The sequence below is a fragment of the Carassius auratus genome, chromosome 47 (genome assembly GCF_003368295.1).
Source record: "Carassius auratus strain Wakin chromosome 47, ASM336829v1, whole genome shotgun sequence".
In the NCBI taxonomy this organism is placed as follows: domain Eukaryota; kingdom Metazoa; phylum Chordata; class Actinopteri; order Cypriniformes; family Cyprinidae; genus Carassius; species Carassius auratus.
In genome coordinates, this window is record NC_039289.1 from 3,800,351 (window position 1) to 3,822,981 (window position 22,631).

At 35.6% G+C, this 22,631-nt stretch overlaps 1 protein-coding gene across 1 annotated transcript in view; it reads right to left on the reverse strand.

Moving 5' to 3' along the window:
- Positions 1–22,631, reverse strand: part of LOC113064818 (low-density lipoprotein receptor-related protein 1B) — a 207,079-nt gene that overhangs the window by 168,136 nt on the left and 16,312 nt on the right. Inside the window, exons 2-3 of the mRNA XM_026235763.1 lie at positions 8,626–8,739; positions 2,262–2,399 (exon numbers count right to left, since the gene is read on the reverse strand). Of these exons, the coding sequence (XP_026091548.1) occupies positions 2,262–2,399; positions 8,626–8,739 (252 nt within the window). The remainder of the gene's footprint in view (positions 1–2,261; positions 2,400–8,625; positions 8,740–22,631) is intronic.

Below are 22,631 nucleotides of genomic sequence, written 5' to 3' on the forward strand. Positions count from 1 at the left end.
ATAAAAATGCATTTTGGAGTAAAAGAAGCAATAGATACAAGAGGGTGGGCTCTTTTGACGTATTACCGATTTGTATAGCCAAATTTTTACTACAAATGCAATGGTTAAACTATGGTTAGTATAGCAAAACCATGGTTATTTTGTTGTTACCATGGTTTCACTATAATATCCAAAAAAAAATATTTTTCGTTTTATTTGTAGTAAAACCATGATTAGTTTTCATACGGACAACTATTTAATTATATTTATACTATATTATAATTTAATATACTATTAATTATAAACCTGTTTACAGCAGTTCTAGTTCTTGGGGAGGTATGGGAAAAAAATTTAGTTCCTTATTAACCAATAAGGGCCTTTTGCACCATTTTAGTTCCAGAACTAGATGTACAGTACTAAAGTACTGGGGTGATTTTGCACAAACTATTTCCTAGTACAGTTTAAGGGGTTGCATTCGAACCAACAATGTGTACTAGGAAGTGACGTAAGCCGATCGACAGCAACGTCATTTGTGCATGGCGTTCAACAACGAAAACAAAGAAATACAACGTTAACAAAAGAAGGATGAAGGATTATTGGAATGTCGACGTATAAGTAAAGCGATTGAAATAACGGAAAGAAGGAATAAGAATCTCCAATAAGTTGGCAATGTTTACAGTATGTTTACACAGCGTTTTAAGTCATGGCGAGTGAGGGTGTTTTCGTAAGCGTTTGGCCATTCAATGTCTACTCACGTCATGGGTAGTGCCAGTTGTGCTGGTTAGACCCTGCTCCAGAGTAGGAGCTAATTTGGTTCTCGAAAAAGCCAATCCGGTACTAAAATCGCACCCAGATCTGGTGGTGCGAAAACACCAAAAAGTTGGAAGTTCCACAATTAGTACTGGTACTATGAAAAGGTTCCCATCGTACAGAAGCGGAGATTTTGTGGAGAAATTATATCCAAAATGTATATCCAATTTTATTAAAAAAAATTCTATAGCAATGCCATAAGACCTTAAAAGACTTAAACAGCTTAACATCACAAATAATACACAAACTTTTATAAAATAACAAGAATCACATATCTGTTTTTAAATGCTTAAAAGTTTGCTTTTGCCTCACTGTAACCTTAAAAAAAGAGGATCAAGTTGAAATTATGCATTGCAGTGTCATGTACAATAAGACTACAGACATTTATTAAGAATGTAAATGAGGTCAATGCTAGTTTCAAGCTATATTGAACCTAGAAGACTATTTTGTCTTAACTTTTATGAACAAAAAAAAATGGCTCATATGACAATTCTCATAAAAATGTTTCTCTCTCTTTTGTCTCTATCTGTCCCAGATTCGAATACCTCCAGGAGTGAAAGTTGAAATCTGCTCTGTGGACTGATAATGTAAATTATGAAAGCTCAGTTATGACAGGTGTGCAGAGAGCAATCTGAAACCAATCTGCAGTGGAACAAAGCCGCCCGAGTATTCTCCTTAAAGGAGCGCTTACTTCCATGCCTCCCTTTACAAGCCACCCAGTTTTATTTTCTTTGAAACCGGACCGAGACTAAGATTAAAATGGAACATAAAATGTAAATGTGTAAGTTTCCCCTCCAAGAGTGGTCCTCAGTTGCTTTAAAAAGCCTGGCGTATGCGTGCGAACATCTTACGAGTGGTTCAACTCAAGGTGAGGATGATGAATACCTCCATATGTTCATTTATTACGGGCCATAACTAAATACACACTTTCTTTAGACATGAACGATGTAGCTCATGCATCTCAACAGTTAAACATACTTGGCTGCAATACATCAACGTTTTAGATGTAAACTAGGCTGCGGTTTCCATATAAACCACCTTTCTTGTTCACAATGTCACAAAACGCAATCCTCACTTTATCATGTGGAGAAACAGTAATTGCCTTTTAGCAGAAACCCATTATTACATTAAGCCGACTGTGCTTATCTTGCATGGAACTGACTTCAAACAAATGCAGATTTGTTGTGGGTTTAATTCCGTCAAACACTCTTAAAACAAGGAAATAATGGGCACTTTTTCCATTAAGATGAGAAAAGCACTTTGAAGGCTAAAGTCTTGACCTGCAGCTATAGATGTCTATAGACCATCGTGATGTTTTCAGCTGAATTTGAAATACAATGACTGTTTATGTCACCTCTGAATTCAATGAATCCTTGCTGAATAAACATACTAATTTCTTTAAAAATGGTAGAAACTTTACTGACCCCAAACTTTGAAAAATAGTGTACGCTCTAAATTCATTGTGAACTTACCGCGGCAATGCACACCCTCATCATAGCCATCCTCGCAGTCTCGTACTCCATTGCAGAATTTACTTAAATGAACACACTTGTGGGTGCCGAGGCACTTGAGGTGATTGACGGGACATCTCACCTTTACCTGCCGCAAGCCTGGAGAAGAGAAGCAATTGTAATGAAATCTTGAAAAATATGACTTCTTCAAACTACATTTATGCATTAGGCAGACACTCCTAAACAACTCACAAAAGAGGAACCAAGTAGTTAGTCAAAAAGCCAACAGTATTTATAATACATAATGCGAACTTTATTAGACAACCAGAAAACTAGTTTTCATATATGTTAAAACATTTATCATAAGTATTTTTTATTAAAAAATATAAATTGTCATTCGCTGTGATCAAATTTCCAGTAGATTATGTAGCAAATATGTGGGCTTTAATATTGTGTGAGGTGGTAATGACGTGTGAAGGTAAAAACATTTTGGAATAAAAGTTTGTCTTGCCTTTGTTAACACACTAGCCTCAACTTGTTACAAAGCTACTGTCAGATGACAATGTAAAAATCTTAAAATAAAGTGTCATAGTACTACGCTGGGAGATCTATATTCCAGCCACATCTGAAGTCCGCTATAAACGTATAAATGTTTTAGAGGATTCAAAATCAGATCAGAAAGATTTTAGAATGCTTGGCGTGATGTTAATGACTTAATGTATTTTGTGGAATGCAAAAATAATAATAATAATAATAATAATAACAAAAGATTCTATGGATGTTAAAAGTTCTTCATGGAACCATCAATGCCAATAAAGAGCCTTTATTTTTAAGTGTGGTGATGCAATAGAACAACAGTTCTTAAATTACTTAGTTTATATTTCTGTGAATAACAATTAAAAAATCTAAAAGAAGTGAGTTTTTATAGTGATGCCATATAAGAACCATTTTGTTTCCCCGAAGAACCTTCCAGTGAACCATATGTAATGGAAGCCAGCTGTGCGGGTAAACCTCACTCCCCTGACCTCAAGAGGTCCACTAGCGACTGACACTAGAGGCTGCAGTCTTTAGTATCATTGTTAAAGTGCCTTCATCCAATGCTGGAAACACCAGTCTGAATTTGCTCTGTGAAAGAACAGGGGGAGTAGAACCAGAGGGGTTACACTGGTGCCGTGACCCTGATTGGAGTGAGTTTCGTTGGGGCTAAGTGTAATAAAGGCCAGCTGGTATGAGCTGTGTGAGTAAACCTCACTCCCCTGATCTCAAGTTTTCAGAGGCCAGAAAAGCACCCAAATATAATGCATTAAAAATACGATTAAAATACCAATTAGTAGTAGTACACTCTTGCAGTTTAAATCTAGATTAAAGACCCATCTCTTTAACCTAGCTAACACATAACATACTAATATGCTTTTAATATCCAAATACGTTAAAGGATTTTTAGGCTGCATTAATTAGGTAAACTGGAATTGGCATCTACGCTAATATTAGTCTGTTTCTCTCTTATTCCGAGGTCACTGTAGCCACCAGATACAGTCTGTATCCAGATCAGAGGATCACTGCAGTCACACGGATCCAGTACGTATCCAGACCAGATGGTGGATCGGTACCAAGAAAGGACCTCTACATCCCTGAAAGACAGCGGAGACCAGGACAACTAGAGCCCCAGATACAGATCCCCTGTAAAGACCTTGTCTCAGACGACCACCAGGACAAGACCACAGGAAACAGATGATTCTTCTGCACAATCTGACTTTGCTGCAGCCTGGAATTGAACTACTGGTTTCGTCTGGTCAGAGGAGAACTGGCCCCTTAACTGAGCCTGGTTTCTCCCAAGGTTTTTTTCTCCATTCTGTCACCGATGGAGTTTCGGTTCCTTAATTTTGCATTATTGACACACTGTTTTCCTAATGAATGTTGTTCAGTTGCTTTGACGCAATGTATTTTAAAGCGCTATATAACTAAGGGTGACTTGACTTGAACAATTAATTTAGTTAATAAAATACAATACAACTGCTTGACAGAAAGTACACTTGTTATATTCAACATCACTTACTCAAAAAAACAAGAAGTAACAGCAAAACCAAGCAAAGATGGCATGAACCTACTTAAACAAGACAGATGAACAAAACAAATACCTTCTAAAAAACCCTCCATGTTCCTGTATTCCCTCTCTACGTAGCATAAATACAAATAAAAGACATAAAAACCGAGCCTCATCCCCATTAACTCGATTCATAGGGGTGCTGTGTATAAATGTGATGAGCAAAGCTGTTTTAATATTCAGCTTCCAGCTCAGTTCCTCCTAAATATGTCTCTTAAGCACACAAGAATTTAGCATGCCGCCAGCTGTCTCTTGTGAAGCACCGATTGTGGATTGCTTGACATTTCTGGGGTGTCACGGAGGAGCAGAGACCACTGCCAAAACTGCAATATTGATCTTCATCCAGCTCCGATAAGATCCCCGAAAGTCTTGGCCTACAGTACATCTGCCTCTTAACTTTCAATTTCCTTGTAAACGATTACATTTTTTTTTTTTTTTTTGGAGGAAGGAAGTGTATACACAGGTTTCCCCCCCAAGTCTTTTCCCAGCAGACCTCTGCTCCACTTTCATAATCCCGGGAAAAAGAGAATATGTAATTCAACAAATAGGAGAATTGTTTAAAAATATCTTCTCAGAGTCTCTCTCTCTTCCTCTCAGGGCCTCCGGATCTCCAGAGAGGTTCAAAAGTATCTAGGCAGCAGAAGTCAAGATGGAACCTGGAAGATATCGAGGGTGATGTAACCTCATTAATGCAGCATTTTCTGTTGTTTTAGTTTCACTCTGATGGCTTCAACCACGGCCGCCCTCCAGCACGACAGCATATTAGAGGAAGGGTCTCACTTAGAAACTAATTATGAAGGAATTCCTTTGAAACCAACAGTGTAAAGGCACAGACGCTCCAAAAACGCCAAAAATAAGGATTTTTGTTTCTGTGCTACATGCATGCCTGCTACAGTCGGGGCCCCCACACAGTACATTAACTAACTGACTGAATTAAATTATATATGTTGATTTACATTAATATTGCATACACAAAAAAAATAGAAAAACAAATAAAATTCTAATAAAATAAACAAACAAACAAAAACACTAAATAAATTACAAATAAGAAAATACAATAAAAATGTTTTTAAAAATTATATATCTTTTTTTAAGTTATACTGGTTGTTTATGATTTAATTATATATATATATATATATATATATATATATATATATATATATATATATATATATATATATATGTGTGTGTGTGTGTGTGTGTGTGTGTGTGTGTGTGTGTGTGTAAATAAAAATATTAATAATTATATACAGTAATAAATAATTATATATATATTTACATATATATATATATATATATATATATATATATATATATATATATATATATATATATATATATATACTGTATGTAAAATAAATACATAAATACATTTAAACAAAAATATAGATAATTATGTACAGTAATAATGTTTACACAAATGAATTTTAAATTATAGAAAAGGTTTTTAAACATAACATTATCACAAAAAATTATTATAAATTATATAAAATGAAATGAAATAAATCTTATAACTTAGCATGTTGTTTGTACATTAATATTTTATATACTAAAAATATATGAAAATCAATAAAAAAGTATTATATTTTACAAATATTAATACAAAATAAATATATAAATAAAAATTTATATATGTATGTATATATATATATATATAAGAGAGAGAGAGAGAGACTTTTATGGCTCTTTTATCAATATAAACCACACAAATTTCAATTTCTGCTTGTGTCAATCTCTTTTTCAAAATGGATTACACACTAATCTCGTTTGATGAACGGGATGAATATTAAGAGAACGCCAAGTTGAAAAACCACAGATGGTCGTTCACAGACGAGAGATGACAAACTGATCAAAGGAACCACGATGGTGCGTTTGTTGACGTGCAATGAGAAAAGTCAGAAATAAGTATATGCAGTTGCACATACTGTACAAGCAAGTGTATATTCCGAATGTATGCAGGGACAATACTCACTGGAAAAACCTCATATTTATTTAAATGAGCTCAGTAATAGCCAAACTGTCGTGAATAATAAGCAAGGGTCATTTATTTGACAAATACTGACGGGAAAAATAACTTTAAAATAACACGTTTACTGTGTTATCACAAGATATTTCGCTGGAGGCAACTGACCTCAACTGTGATTTCATCTAATCTCATAAAAGGCTTGTCAGGAAATATTTCTTCCAGCATACACTGAATTTCAAAAGACATATCATTGCCTACTATTTAAAAAAAAGATAATTATGCAGCCTGTCATATGTACAAAAGCTTTCTCATCTCATTATCCTCTCAGAATCAGTGCATTCGAGGACTGCACCATGTGAAAAACCGCATTACACTTCAAGTAACAATTCCTTTAATTAACATTTCACCTTTTATCCCAGGCTCAGTATTTCTCTTTCAGTAATATTTATGAGTGTGATTCCCATTTTTACTGAAGTGTTCTGGAAACCTATTCATTTTATAATAGAAATGTGAAGTATGATTGTTTTTGTGTTGAAATCTCATTGGCATTGGGCAAAATGACATGCAACTTGGCAGAAACTGTAATATTTATTTAATGTATTTATATTGAGGATACGCAATGTAAATGCTAAAAAAAGTATATGTAATTAATTATATACAATGAATTTATATTGTAAAAATTCATTGTTTGTAATTAGTGTAAAATATATATATTTTTTTTATTTAAAAAGTGTTTATTTTCAAAGTATCTAAGAAATAATAAGATTACATACACAATGAAATAAAGTTTTTAATAAAATTTTAAAAATTAAAAGAAATTAAATGTTTTAATTATTATATGTATAACAAAATGAAAAATACAAACATTTTAAAAGTAATAAACTGTTTAAAAATTCAATAAATAATATTTTATTATTTTAAAAAGAACACATTGTGAATAGATAGAGATTTACATCACGTAAATAAATTGATTCATAAAAACATGTTAAATAAATAATTACACATATGGCTATATGGAATACACACACACACACACGCATATATATACATATATATATATGATAATTGACAACGGCCCAGAGTCAATTATTATGCTTATACTACACTTACCACACCTCAAGACATCTATCAGAAGATACATTTAAAGGGATCCATCTGGTTTTTGAACTTAAATCGCTATTGTGTGTAGGACTATTTCTTCCGCATCTCATCCAACGCTTCTTGTGCTAGTTCCAAAACATAATTTTAAAGCTGTAATGGAGGCTTGAGCCATTGATCAGATTCTAATGCAGTTATTAATGAAGTTATTAGAAAGAGAGCAAGAGACAGAGACATATAGAGAGAGAGAAAGAGAGAGAGCTTGTGTGAATTAGTCTACCTCTGTGCGTCCCTCAACAGTCTTCTGCAGCAGCATCTCTAAGCAGCTGTTATTACCTTGCTAGTGAGAAATGTCATGTGTAGCCTTTAAGTAACAACACATTTTTGTGCAAACTGCGTGACCGTTATTAATGTTAACAATGTGAAGTGATATGGAACTATAATATATGTATTTTTTTTAATCGAGCTGTATACTTATAACATCAAAACGAAAGATATAAGACCAACATGTCAGAAAAAAATAATTTTTCGGTCTATAAGTCACACCTGAGTATAAGTCGCATCAGTCCAAAAATACATCATGATGAGGAAAAAACATAGATAAGTCCCCCTGGACTATAAGTCGCATTTATTTAGAACCAAGAATCAAGAGAAAACATTACCATCTACAGCCGCGAGAGGGCTGTACACGGTAATGTTTTTTCTTGGTTCATTTCTCTTGGTTCATGTCAAATTAATTTTGATAAATAAGTCGCACCTGAATATAAGTCGCAGGACCAGCCAAACTATGAAAAAAAGTGTGACTTATAGTCCGGAAAATACGGTATTAAAATCAGCTGTGCTCATTTTGATCAGCAAAGTATGAAAAGAGTTTTCCTGGAGCATTTCAGTCCTTGGTAGTGCAACTGAAGCAAACAATCAACTATGGGTGGCAAGGCACTGTCAAAAGATCTCTGAGACAGGAGACAATGAATCAGGATGTCGCTCCAAATTGGATGAAACAGCCACGGGGAAACTGCTCAGAACGTCTACCAAGAGGCCTACAGCAGCTCTGAAGCAGCTGCAGGAATTTATGATAGAGTGGTCACTGTGTGCATGTGACAACAATATCACACATCCAATACAGTTCACAGATTTTCTATAAATACAAAAATAGGTAAACTGGATAATTAAATAAAATGAATATATAGTGCAATGTTTTTTGTTGATGGACTCACATATGGTTGGCGTTTCATCAGAGCCGTCGGGGCAGTCGAGCTCCCCATCACACAGCCAGCTCTCAGAAACACAGCTGTGGCCGTCCACACACAGATATTCCTCCACGTCACATGCTTGAGGAAGAGTGGAGAGCAGGGTGAGGAGATGATGAGGGGAGAGAATGAAAAATGAGACGTAATGAATGAAATGTTATAGTATGTTTCTCAAGTTTGTGTGTTGCGTTTTGGACTTATTATCATAGAAAAGTTTAATGCTGGAAGTTGGTTGACAGTAAATTGAAAGATATAGTGTGAGTGAGTAAATGAGTGAGTGTGATAGTGAGTGAGTGAGTGAGTGAGTGAGTGCAGTGTAAGAGTGAGTGTGAGAGTGAGTGAATGTAAGAGTGAGTGTGAGAGTGAGTGTAAGCTTGAGTGTGAGAGTGAGTGTAAAATTGAGTGAGAGTGAGTGTGTGTGAGAATTAATGTGAGATGAGTGAGTGTGAGGGTTAGTGTGAGAAGATTGAGTGAGTGAGTGAGTGAGTGAGTGAGTGCAGTGCAAGAGTGAGTGTAAGAGTGAGAGTGAGTGTAAGCTTGAGTGTGAGAGTGAGTGTAACATTGAGTGTGAGAGTGAGTGTAAGATTGAGTGAGAGTGAGTGTGTGTGAGAATTAATGTGAGATGAGTGAGTGTGAGAATTAGTGTGAGAAGATTGAGTGAGTGAGTGAGTGAGTGAGTGCAGTGCAAGAGTGAATGAGTGTAAGAGTGAGTGTGAAAGAGAGTGAGTGAGTATGAGTATGAGAGTGAGTGAGTGAGTGAGTGTGTCTGAGATGAGTGAGTGAATGAGTGAGTGTGAGATTGAGTGTAAAAGTGAGTGTGAGAGTGAGTGAATGTGAGAATTAATGTGAGATGAGTGAGTGTGAGAGTGAGTGTGTGAGATGAGTGAGTGAGTGAGTGAGTACCTATACTACATGCATGCCTGCTGCAGTCGGGTGCCCCCACACAGAACACTTACTAACTGAATTAATTCATATATGTTGTTTTACATGAAACCTACAAATGTTATGTTTACATGTACTAAAAAAACATGAAATAAATTAAAGAGTATTTTACATTGGATATCAAGTGTACACTGTAAAGTACCAAAAATAAATGAAATAAAAATAGGAAAATGAATATAAAATGTAAGAATACCTTAATTATTGAATTAATGTCTTTAAAATATTTTTACATATACCATTTAAAAAAAAAATGGGTTACACATTAAGGAACTTTTAAGACATGCTGCATTTGAATAAATAAATAAATACATGAATATAAATAAATAAATAAATAAACAAATATATATAAATAAATAGGACTACCTTGCATTAAAAAAAAAAAAATATCCCTTAAATAAAACATTGAAATATTTTAAGAAAACAAACAAATATATAAATAAAACAGTTTAAATCAATGTGATACAGACATTATATAGATTTTAATAAAAGAAATGAATAAATAAACAGAATTTAAATAACTGTAACAAAGAACTAATTTATTTTATTTTAATAATAGATCCATATTCAGAATGTGAATACACTTCCTCAGATTTAAGTGTGTGGGGCCTTGTCGTCTGCTCTCCTCTCAGTAGTTCAAAGAGAACACATGTTCTTTCATTCACCCAAATGCTTAAAACCAATAGCCTCAAGTAGCTTTCTATCTACTAAAAAGTGCTTGCTCTTTTTTTATTCATGATGCATTGAAACACTTCACAAGACGGTCCTTAGCCTAAACCCAAACAATCCCGACATCCATTTGAATTACTCTGCATCCTTATTTGCGTTGCAGTAAACAATCCCTGAGAGAAGCAGCAGGGATGGAACCAACAAAGTGTAGCGATGGGTTTCATACATCAGACCACGTTTTCCTCACATTAAAAGCAGTTGAAAAAGCACAAAAAGCAGAAGCCAGGAGCCTTTCAAGGTGGGAAAATTGTGTGCAGTTCCATAAAAGAACGACTTGAAGATGGGAGCGTAATAAAGGAGCATTTGTGGCCTCCTGCTGAGTGGATGGGCAAGACGTTTGATGCATGAAAACAGCATGCGTCGTGATTACAGCGGCTCCCAACTAGAATTCCAGATCGCTCTGAGGTGATGACAAGGAAATGCACATATCCTGTTCAGCTGGCGTACACAGACACATGTTTTGGACTTGCGCTCTGGTAATGCGAAATGTCAAAGCCAATATAAAGCCAAACACAGAGCAACCTTTAAACGGAAAACCTGTGAACAGTATGTTTCTGGTTAAAAAGCAGCTGAGATAAGAGTGTGCTGTTCAACAACATCTGGTGTACTGCATGATCACATTTAAAGAGTCTTGAAATAGAGTGATTCACTGGCAGTAGAGGATGAGATAGATTGAGCTTGTAGCACAGTCTCATATACAGTACGCTTATTATATATACACAGTGAACAAAAAATGTCAGTCCTTTTTCTGAAATAGACTGTTTGTATTGTACTTAATAAAAAAAATATTAGAATTAGTGTAAAAAATATACTTTGATGAATAGTATATATATATATGTTACAAAAAAAAAAAACATTAGTTTGACTGTCCGCTGAGGAAAGCGATATCTTTGTCATACTGTCCTTTCATCTGTTAAGGCTGATTTCCAATGACAGCGCTGCTCTGCGCATTTCTTGTTGAAAGTAAAAATAACTTCCTTGTTTACAACAATTTTTCAGTCTCTTTTAATATGTATTCAGTCATACATATTAAATTTACAAATCATACAAATCATTTCGTATTTTCCAATACGAAATACTATTTTGTTTAAGTAAAATATTATTTATTGAATAATAATATTGAATATATAACAACAGCCATCATAAAACTTGCTAGGCAATTCAGTCAAGAGTACAAAGGCAGCGCTCTGATAAAAATAATTGAAGTTTCATAAAATATAACATGATAAGACTATTTGCTCGGGAACAAATAATAGATTAATGAGACCAAATGTTATCTTTATTAACAAACTGCATATTTAAAGTCTAAACAAGTGCATTCTCACCTAAAAACTCTTTAAAATAACATTCTGTGACACAAAAACAGTATTATTTGAAGAATTATAGTGGATTTGGGCATCCGCCACATGGCACTCGCTATGAGAAATAAGGCAAGTGGAGTGATACAAACAGTGAAACGAATGAGTTATGTTATCAATCTAATATCGTACTCTTATCAGCCAATCAGACTCGAGAACCAGATAGAACCCTTGTATAAATTATAAGTATAATATAAGCATAATATCGTAATCTTTCATAATCTTATAAAATCCTAGCATAACATGCAAAACCCATCCAAATTACTAAATACAGTTCTTCGCACTGAATCTCCCATGTAACTGTAGAAAGCACCGTTACATGAAAACAACCAGCTCAATTCCCTCTGAAAATCACAGGAAAATCAGTCACGTCTAACATGCATGTAAAAGACACATAATCAACCCAACCCACAATCCTCGATCTCAGATCATAATTCTGAGAATTAGAATCGTGAATCATGAAGCAAAATAAAATAATAAAATAATCAATTAAAAAATATTAACAAGCCTTCATTATTCATCCCCCAATGATTTTAAAGGGTTCCTACTATGCTTTTTCACTTTTTCAACTTTAGTTAGTCTGTAATGTTGCTGTTTGAGCATAAAAAAAAGATCAAAAAAGTTACAAAGCTCAAAGTACACTTCAAAAGGAGATATTTTATTGAACCGATATCACTTTTCAAAAACTACAACGAACGACCGCCACCTATCAAGTGCCACCTATCTCTCAAATGGACCAATGACACTCTATCTACAATCTCAATTAGGAGTGTCAATGCTCCACTTGAGTGATAGGTGGCGGTAATGCACTTATTAGTCTGTGATCTGCCGTAAAACATGAAGAAGACGCCTCACGCTTTTTGTGAGTGTGTGTTTGTATGTTTCTTGTTTTGTTTTATTGTATGTTATAGCCATGATTCCCATTCACATCAATTATAAGACTGACAGACTGCAACGGTTTGTGTTAAACATCTCTGTTATTCTGTTATGTAGTCACCTACATCTTGGATGCGCTGGGGGTAAGCCGCTAAACATTACATTTTCATTTTTGGGTGAACTATCGCTTTAAGCACACTCTTCCATTTCATTCTCTGCAATGCCAGATTATCAAGATACTACCTCACACAACACAGACCAAACCCTCTTTCCAGACATGACCCAACACACACAATCCTCAAGAAAATATAAATAATTCATCAGCTTATCTTAAAATTCAGTGCGTCTTTCTCACACATTATTGTCTAATGTTGTTTTGTTCACAGCCCTCCTTCACTCCGCACCTGCTTGTTTTTTACCTGGGAAAATACGGCATGCTAAACATGACCCTGACAGCTGCTTTGGAAATAGATTTTATGGGAACTTGTGAAATATGGATATGAAAGCAGATATTCACATCAGCAGATATCACAATGCGAATATCAGTCTGCATTTGTCAATTAATCGAGAGCGTTTCTTGGTTAGATAAAGAGATGAAGTCTTCAGACGACGTAGTCGAGTAGGGCTTTCTTGACATGCTAAGTGTTGCGATCAAGTTTTCAGCAATCGTTCTATAAATAAAGACCTCCGAATAGTTACCGTCCTTATGAATCGAGCACATAATTGCAAAGCTATTGACCCATGACCAGACATATGGAGGAAGTTCTTCATTGCTGGTTGTGCCAGTTGCCAAGAGTAACTGTGCTAAAGACTAGCCTTTTTCCTCTCATTTTCTGTTGCTAATACTTAACTTCAACATAAAATATATGCGATTAAATTTTTTGAAAATATTTCTATTTTAAATAAATGTAAAAAAAAAAAAAAAAACATATGCCCCGTATTTTTGATCAAATAAATGCAAACTTGATGAGCATAAGAAACTTTTGTAATAAAAAAAAGAAGAAAGAAACAAACAAAAAAAAATGTGTGTGTGTGTGGTTGTACATGCACATGTATTTAGTTATATATATATATATATATATATATATATATATATATATATATATATATATATATATATATATTTTTTTTTTTTTTTTTTTTTTTTTTTTTTTTTTTTTGGTGTTTGGCTTAGTGTCATGTTAGAAAAATTATTATACTCTTATACCTTTTGTTCATTCATATTTGTTATTGTTTTTAGCTTTATTTTTAGTTTTTCATTTAAATGTTAAGTTTTGAAACTTTGTTGTATGCATTTTTATCTCATTTCTTTATATTTAAAATGTGTATAGGTTGTATTTATAAAGTTTTAGCCTTATAGTTCTGAATCTGTATTTAGTTATTTTAATACTACAATTGATTGCTTCTGTTGTTCTCATTTGTAAGTCGCTTTGAATAAAGGCTAATGATAAATGACTGAATAAATAAATATTAATACTACAATAAGACAGACAGACAGACAGACAGACAGACAGACAGACAGACAGACAGACAGACAGACAGATAGATAGATAGATAGATAGATAGATAGATAGATAGATAGATAGATAGATAGAGCTGATTATGTTTACACAACAAAACTAGAAACATGAAAGATAAGTAGGCCTAACATAAAGGTTAACTTTGATAGAAATTACTTTTTTTTTTACCTTAAAATGTTCTGTCACATTTCATGTCTTCATCTGCAAGGCTGTAAAACACTCATCAGATAATCTGCCGCTTTTTTTCAAAAGGTGCAAGTGCGTGACATTTAATGAGTGCAGGCATATTCTCATTCAAATCTGGATATTTAATTACATCGCGCTGTTCCATCTACCTGCCCTCGCGCTCCCGCCGTACGAGATGAGAGGTGCGCGGATGATGAACGGCTCCAGCCTCCAGCCACCGTGCAGAAGAGATGTTTGCAATTTCTCTCTCGCGTGATTAATCAATCCCAAACGCGCACAATCTCGTTCAATTACGCCGCGTGCGTGGGGCCCATATTGATCGTTTTATTTCTGAAATAAGTGGGAAGGATAGGCTCTCTGCCAGCTCTTAATTATGAAATATTATTCGCGCTTGCCATAGAGATGTGACATTGTAATGAGGAACGAGTCTTCTGGCAGGAAAAACCTAATTATTTAAACTAACTGTAAAAAAAAAAAAAAAAAAAAAAAAAAACGGAGAGCAAGAACTACGATTTAGTTTCTTACAGGACACCACACCACATGTTTGCGACGTTAATAACACAAAAAGTTTTAATGTGCGGTAGCCTACTATTGACTTCATAAGCCAAAATTGCACATTCAGTTTCAGTAAAATGTCTTCTGATAAACATCAGATAAAAAAAAAAAACTGCATGTACCTATTTAAAAACCTTATAAATATTTAAAAAGTTTAAATAATGAATAAAAAAATACATATGCACAACACACAAACTTTGTGTGTGTGTGTGTGTGGGGGGGGGGGGGGGGGTTATAGATAAGTTTCTAACCTCTGATTACAATAAATAACGGAGTGATTGATGAGCTATGATTAAAATATCATTTTACATTTTACTTTGTCCTCCCCCTCCTTCACCAACTCTTAACATCTTAAAAAGTACATTTCCTTAAATTCATTCTTGCAACCCATTTTTGACCCAGGGTTTGAACCTTGCCCTAGTTACAGTAGGTCAGTGCAGAAACTTGTGAACGATGCTCTCTTATAATTATGGCTTCACCATTTAGTGACGTCACTGAATGTTTCGGGAAAACTTAAGTTGTATTTTCAGTGTCTGTCACAGCGCCTTTAAATTAGGGGTGCTCGGCCGATTGTTGTTAACTGATAAGATGCGCCAAAAATGCTGAAAATGAAGTGGATTTGCGCATCTTCTTTAAATTGCTGCTTTGGATCCGACAATTATTCATTCACAAATTAAGCACTGTAAGTAACACACCCTTAACCCATCTCTTTTAAAGAACTAAAGACCAGTTTCCCTTCTTCCTTTCATTGCAAAAGACACTTTAATGAGCCGTGTTCAGCCAAGCCTCACACAGAACAACATCTTCGACACCAAATAGCCTGGTTTCAGAAGTGGACATTCAACCAGACTGCCTTGCTCTCAATTGTTGAGGCCCTAACACTGGCAAGATTGGATTCCAAATATTCAATATTTATCTTGCTGGATCTGTCTGCTGCTTTTGACACGGTTAACCACCAGATCCTCCTGTCAACCCTACTGGCAAAAGGCATCTCAGTGGTTTGAGTCTTACAGATAGGTCTTTCAAGAAATCTTGGAAAGGTGAGGAGTACAAGTCACAACATATAACTACAGGGGTGCCTCAGGGCTCAGTTCTTGGACCGCTTCTCTGCTCTGTCTACATGGCATCACTTGGTTCTGTCATTCAGAAACATGGCTTTTCATATCACTGCTATGCTGATTACACTTAACTCTACCTCTCATTCCATCCTGATGATCCGATGATAGGTCTTCCAGCCAGTTCTATCAAACCTTTATAATTAATCCAGAACGCGGCAGCAAGATTTATTTCCTCCTGTTGGAATGACCAGCCCAACTCAATCCCAACAGCCGAGTCCTTATAACCATCTTCAAGAATAGGCAAAAAAACATATCTCTTCCATCTTTACTTGACACTCTAACTCTCGCACTCTCTATTCCAGTTATATATAAATAAACATATATATATATATATATATATATATATATATATATATATATATATATATATATATATATATATATATATATAATTCACTTCACATTAATTAATATTTATTATTAATTAATATCAAGTTAAATAAATATTTACTGTAAAAAATGCAATATATCAGTGGTGGTCTCAAACATTTAGTCTCCACTGTTTAAGTGACCTAAAAAGAAGCTGAATCTAATTTATCATTTGAAACTAAAAAAAAAAAAAAAGTTTTGTGAAATGTTTTGGAGAGGCACTGTAGATATAGTTCTGTTAACCCAGCTTGAAAAGAATTTCAGGAATTTTCTCTATAGTTGACTTTCTTTCTAAAAGCTGTTTTCATGCTAGAAAGTTTTGAAGGTGGAAAAAATGTGATTTACATAAACGAAGCCTTTAAAACAAGAGTCTTTTGGAATGTAATTTCTGCGTTTCTCAGGGTCAATCAAGCTGTCTGTACGGCTGGAAGTCATCATAAGCTTCACAAACACACTCTCGCAATAACCTGTAACAGCTTTTAGCAACAAAAACCGATGTGGAATGAGACGACGAGTCCTTGGACGCTCTTTTATCATTACAATCTACATCACAGGGCATTATGACTTGATGAAATGACAAGATCCAGCCTCGCCAGCTGTCTGCATTCTGCGAGCCGACATTTTAAAGTCTGAAACGCTCTTCTCTTATCGCAGATGTCACCACAAAAACCTCTGGTGGAGGTGCCAAAAGAAAAAAAGAAAAACTCAATGCAATGATTTTGTATCAGCTGTACTGTACTGTTAGATTTTATCGGTTTCATCAGATATCTGAATTTGCAAAGTCAGATTTGCAAATGAAACAGTTTTTGCCCTTTTTTTTACATAAGTACTTCCTGTGGCTTTCTATTTGCTTTAATAAACGTTTGGCTATAGCTCTTCTTTGTGGATTCTGTTTGGCTGAGGCTTTGAGAACTCAAGAGACCGCCTCGTTTCAGTTTCCAAAATGTTTCTGAATCGTACCGTTTCATAACAGGGCTAGATTAGCATAACAGAGCTGCGCTTCACAGTATTCCGCTCTCACTGGGACATCCTGAGTGGAATGATTCAGCTGGAAAAAAAAATAATATTCCATTTAGTATCACATTCAAATTTCCTTTTTAAAAGAGTAACACAAAAGAGCTCATTTGTTTTGAGAATAGCATTTATGTTGCTAAGGCTAAGTATTAAAGTGTGGCTGAATTAATGCACCGTTGAACCATGTTGTTTGTTAAATAGAGATTTTTTTTTATTATTATTATTATTTTTTTTATATATTTATGATTTTAATATAAATCTGGCAGGTAGAAGAGGCAACAGTTATATCTATAAAATATTGGGGGTGAAGCTAGGGACAGTAAGTGACCACCTAGGAACCATTCAGAAATACCTTAATACCTCATCTGGGTTTTTTTTTCAGTACCACCTCGGCCTAGGCTCCAAGCAATCTGTAACGTTAACAAAATGTGAAGTGAAGTGACATACATGACCCAAACTCAGAATTCTTGCTCTGCATTAACCCATTGCTTAACCCATCCAAACTGCACACACACAGCAGTGAACACACACCCGGAGCAGTGGGCATCCATTTATGCTGCGGCGCCTGGGGAGCAGTTGGGGGTTCGGTGCCTTTCTCAAGGGCACCTAAGTCGTGGTATTGCCGGCCCGAGGCTCGAACCCACAACCTTAAAATTAGGAGTAAAACTCTCTAAACATTAAGCCACAACTTCCCTGACGACCACCCCAGACAGTTTACACGTCAAATCTGAAGTGTAAACCCTGCTGATCACGGATTGGCTGGAGAGATTCATCACTACCATCGTCATTGAACTTGCAACACAAGACACTAGACCCGCTAGATTAAATCAGCACAGCCAGTGAGGATCAAATGCAACTTTTTTTGAACGAATGCAGCTGTTTCAAACGAGTGAACTTTTTAAACAACAAAATAATGGCTGTTTCGTGGTCTCTATAGGAAGCACTCTCATTAATAGCCGAGAAGCGGATCCAGCGAGAGCTTGACGGGATTACACGGAATGAAAAAAATGTTTTTCAGCAGGTTGTAGCGGTAGAGGCGGCGTAACTATAACCACATGTCTACAATCCCTCCTACTCTAAAGCAGTACTAAACTGCAGTGGAAATGCAAACTGAGCAGAACCGTACCATAAAGTGGAAGAGCAAAGCTACATGTCAAAAATGAACCTGAACAACCTTCAGTAGAAACCAATTAGCAAAGGTGCTAAAAACAACCCAGAACACCATAACACAACTGCATAGCAACATGCTAAAAACTACATAGAACACCCTACAGTACCAGCCACTGAAAAACATCTCAACAAAAAACACTTGAAACACCTTAGCAACATGCTAAAAACCACAGTAGAATATACCTAACAAAAGGGTACAAACAACCTTAGCAACCCCGTAACAACATTGTAAAAATCACCCAGAGCTCCTTAGAAACCAAATATCAACATTCTAAAATGTAAACTGCAAAATATCAACCATACAGTTATTAGTCAGCAATTAACCACACTTACAGAATAAGATTATAGTCCTTACTTTTCATTTAAATCTTTATTAGGATAATTTTTGCGAAAGACATTTTCACACATCCTCACCCTCTAATCTGTTCATACATTCACTGCAATACTGTATAGGCTACAGGAGAAACTCCAGAAAAGAGAGAGAGGGAAAGAGACAGAGAGAGAGAGAGAGAGAGAGAAGAGGAGAAAGTGCAATTACGTTGCTCCCTCAGTTGTGTAATAGTACATGGCTTTTCATCTGTCAATACAGGATCATGTTAATTGTTGAGAAAAAATGAGTGTGCATTTGCATTGTTCACACCTCTGACATTATGCACATGCCAAAGCTATAATTTGCCTTTAAATACATGTTTTAAAACAACATCAATTTATACATATTTATGTGTATAATTATAAATACCTTAATCATACATGAAGAATTAAGTAATAATAATATAATATCAATTAAACGGAGTTATATGAACTGTAATATACTATAAATTATATACTGTAATATATAATGTACGATTTTTTTAAATATGTCATTCATATATATATATATATATATATATATATATATATATGAAATAGTATTTTGAAACATTACAGTGATTTGCATGCACAAAATATATTATAACTTTTTAGTACAAATAAAAAAGATAGATAGATAGATAGATAGATAGATGATAGATAGATAGATAGATAGATAGATAGATAGATAGATAGATAGATAGATAGATAGATAGATAGATAGATAGATAGATAGATAGATAGATAGATAGATAGATAATATTTATCAGAAATAATACTAAATATATAATTTGGATGGGATTAGATTAGACGACAACCAAGTTAGTCAGAAACATGAGGTTGTGTGAGAAAGACTCAAGCAGTCTGTTCAATTCAGATGGGGGAAAAAAATCACTAAATCACAAATATCCCTGAGCTCCTCAGGGAAATCTAGTCCTTTAGTCAGTCCAAACATGTTCATCTTTGTCAGTGTGTGTAAGGCGCTGTAAGTCCCTCAGGGTCCGTCTTTCCAGTCGTGTCTCCCAAGTGAACGAAAGCAAGAGACACCCCTCACTAACCGATGCCACCACCTCATTCATCCAGAAACTGTCTGTTTTGGTCTCTCACACAAAGAAAGATGCAGTTAAGAGGAAACTAAAGTGTCAGACGAAGGTTTCTGCCCTAAAAAGCTGTAAAAATCATCTTGTCTTCTGCACTCAGCGGACAGTCCTGCATGTAACATTACTCATACCGGCTGACTACTCAGAAATGAGCTCCACTTCCTGTCAACTCTGTTCCACGCCGGCTCCTCGGCTGGTTTAAGGGCATTTAGCTGTCAGAAGCATGATTGTGTCCACATTCAGACAGCGATAAAGGCCACGGAAGGGCACGCGGACACAAGACCTGAAAACTGGACACGGCAGAGAGGAAAATTTGACTGCTGTTCCAAACTGCACCGATGGTGAGGACGTCTGAAGACAATAAACACAACAAAGACACATTCTGCTCAAATCACACTGAATCTGTAAGGACTCTACAATCCAAGATACTTTTTGGTTGCTGCACTTAAAATTATGGGAAGGTGCACTTCTGCACATCAAAAATTGCCACAGTTCTTCTGGATTGAGTCTGTCTCAGTTTGTTCAGTTTCTTTATGTTATTCCAGACTAACTGGATGATGATGAGATAAAAATTTCTGTGTGGAGCACTGGCTGCTGTCAGACTCCTCGTGCAAACAAAAATCACTGGATTATTACATTTAATGGCAAAAAAATATGTTTGGAAATGTAAACTGATATCTACTACTGACACAGTACAGCAAAATATATAAATAAATGTCTTAAAACCATTTTTTTGGCGGTAAAAATATTAGCGGCCTAAGACTTTTGCACAGTACTGTATATACTGTGTGTGTGTGTGTATGGGGGCGCATGTGTGTGTGCTCTTGTTTTTGTGACATATCAGGACACAGCTCTGTATAATGACATGGGTATGACACAGGTATTACAAGGAGAGGGTGACTTATGAGGACATAACCCATGTCAAAACGCTTAGAAATCATACAGAATGAGGTTTTTTGAGAAAGTAAAAAAAGTTTCTTGTGTTGGTTAGGGTTAGGTGCATGACTGGTGTAGGGCGATAGAATATACAGTTTGTACAGTATAAAAACCATTACGCCTAAGGGATGTCCCCACTTTTCACAAAAACAAACAATTAGTCTTAAATTTAGACCATGAATGTCTAATGTCTTTAAGTCTTCACAAGTTAGCTTCTTGATGGCTCTTCTTGCATTTTAACGTAATCGCATTTACATTTTCAAATTAGCTATAAAATAAACAGAATCGATTCCCCCAAACACTAATTTCCATGTAGCCTATAGATGAGCCTAGATGTTTATTTTCTGCATCCATTGTTTTTGCATCCCATTTAGAGCTGGAACTCAGTCACGGTTCTGAGATTTAATCATGATTTGAGTGTGTGTGTGTGTGTGTGTAAATGCGTCACCGCGGGGAACATTAATACACGACTGTGCCGATCGTTTTCACCAGCTGTGGTGCACAAAAAGTGCGCACTTTTTGGGTCATTGCACATGATGGAATCCGCCTCATTCCCGGCAGAAACACCGTAAATGCTAAACGAGCCACAGAAATCAAAAAACATCTCCAGAACACCAATGATCTCGCACAGCGGTATCGCCCATCTGCCGCCCTATTATGGTGAAGCATTCTGCTAGAACAAAACTTGGGCGTCCTGAAAGTCACTTCCCCTGTTTTTTGCTGCAAGGCTGGAAAAACATGCAGCGTTTTTCCACTCGGGTTGATAAAACCGCGAACACATGGTGCCCTCTGTTCGACATCGCGATCATACAAAGCCGTTTTGAAGGATCCTCGGCCAATATGCTGGAATGGATGTTCGCCACCACCTGCGAGCTTTGTGGCGTTTGGCTTTCGCGTGAAGCTGTGGACTGAGATGAGGGGTGTCCTTTCTGACGGGACTGGCTCGGGTGTTTGGCGGGCAGGCATTCAGACGGGTCCAAATAATGTCAGGCGATGGTGAATGTGGCTCGAAAGCTCGCATACTTGTAGCGAATGGCCATCTGCTCTGGGGGAGACTCATGCTGAAAATGCAAATCAAGGGAAAGCAGGATGTTTGTGTCATCATTAAAAAAAAAAAGTTAGAGTTAGAAGCTGCAGGACAAAGTAGGATGCTTTACAAAGACATTGTACAGTATCGGCCTCAGATGGTTAAATAAGAATAAGATTCATATGGCATGATACTCCAAGTGACTTGCAAACCAGGATATATACAGATATAAATACACACACACACACACACACACACTGTATATTCCATTTGTATGCATCATATATTATAATATAAGTTCATTGTTAATTATTAAAAATGGTATGCTGGTACATGTGCAAAAGATTTTCTTAATAATAATAATAATAATAGACAAGTATATTTTTATTAATTAATATTAGATTAATATTACTATTAATAATAATAATAATCAGTAGTAGTAGTAGTATTCATTTTTAGTTTTAATGTTTCTATACATTATACAGTACATACACATATAATATGTAGTTTGGGGTTACTAATATTTGTTTTAATAATATTTACCCCCCAAAATCCGGTCTCGATTCCCAAGGAGTAGATCGGAAGGATATAAAAGAGGAGCGACGACTGTGAAGGATGAGAAAGGACCAGGCCTGGGCTTTGTTTTGGGTTTTGGTTTTGTGTGTGCGCGGCAGTCGTCCGTGAGGGGCTGTCGCGCCGTTTTGTGTTTATTTTATTAATAAAGCTTA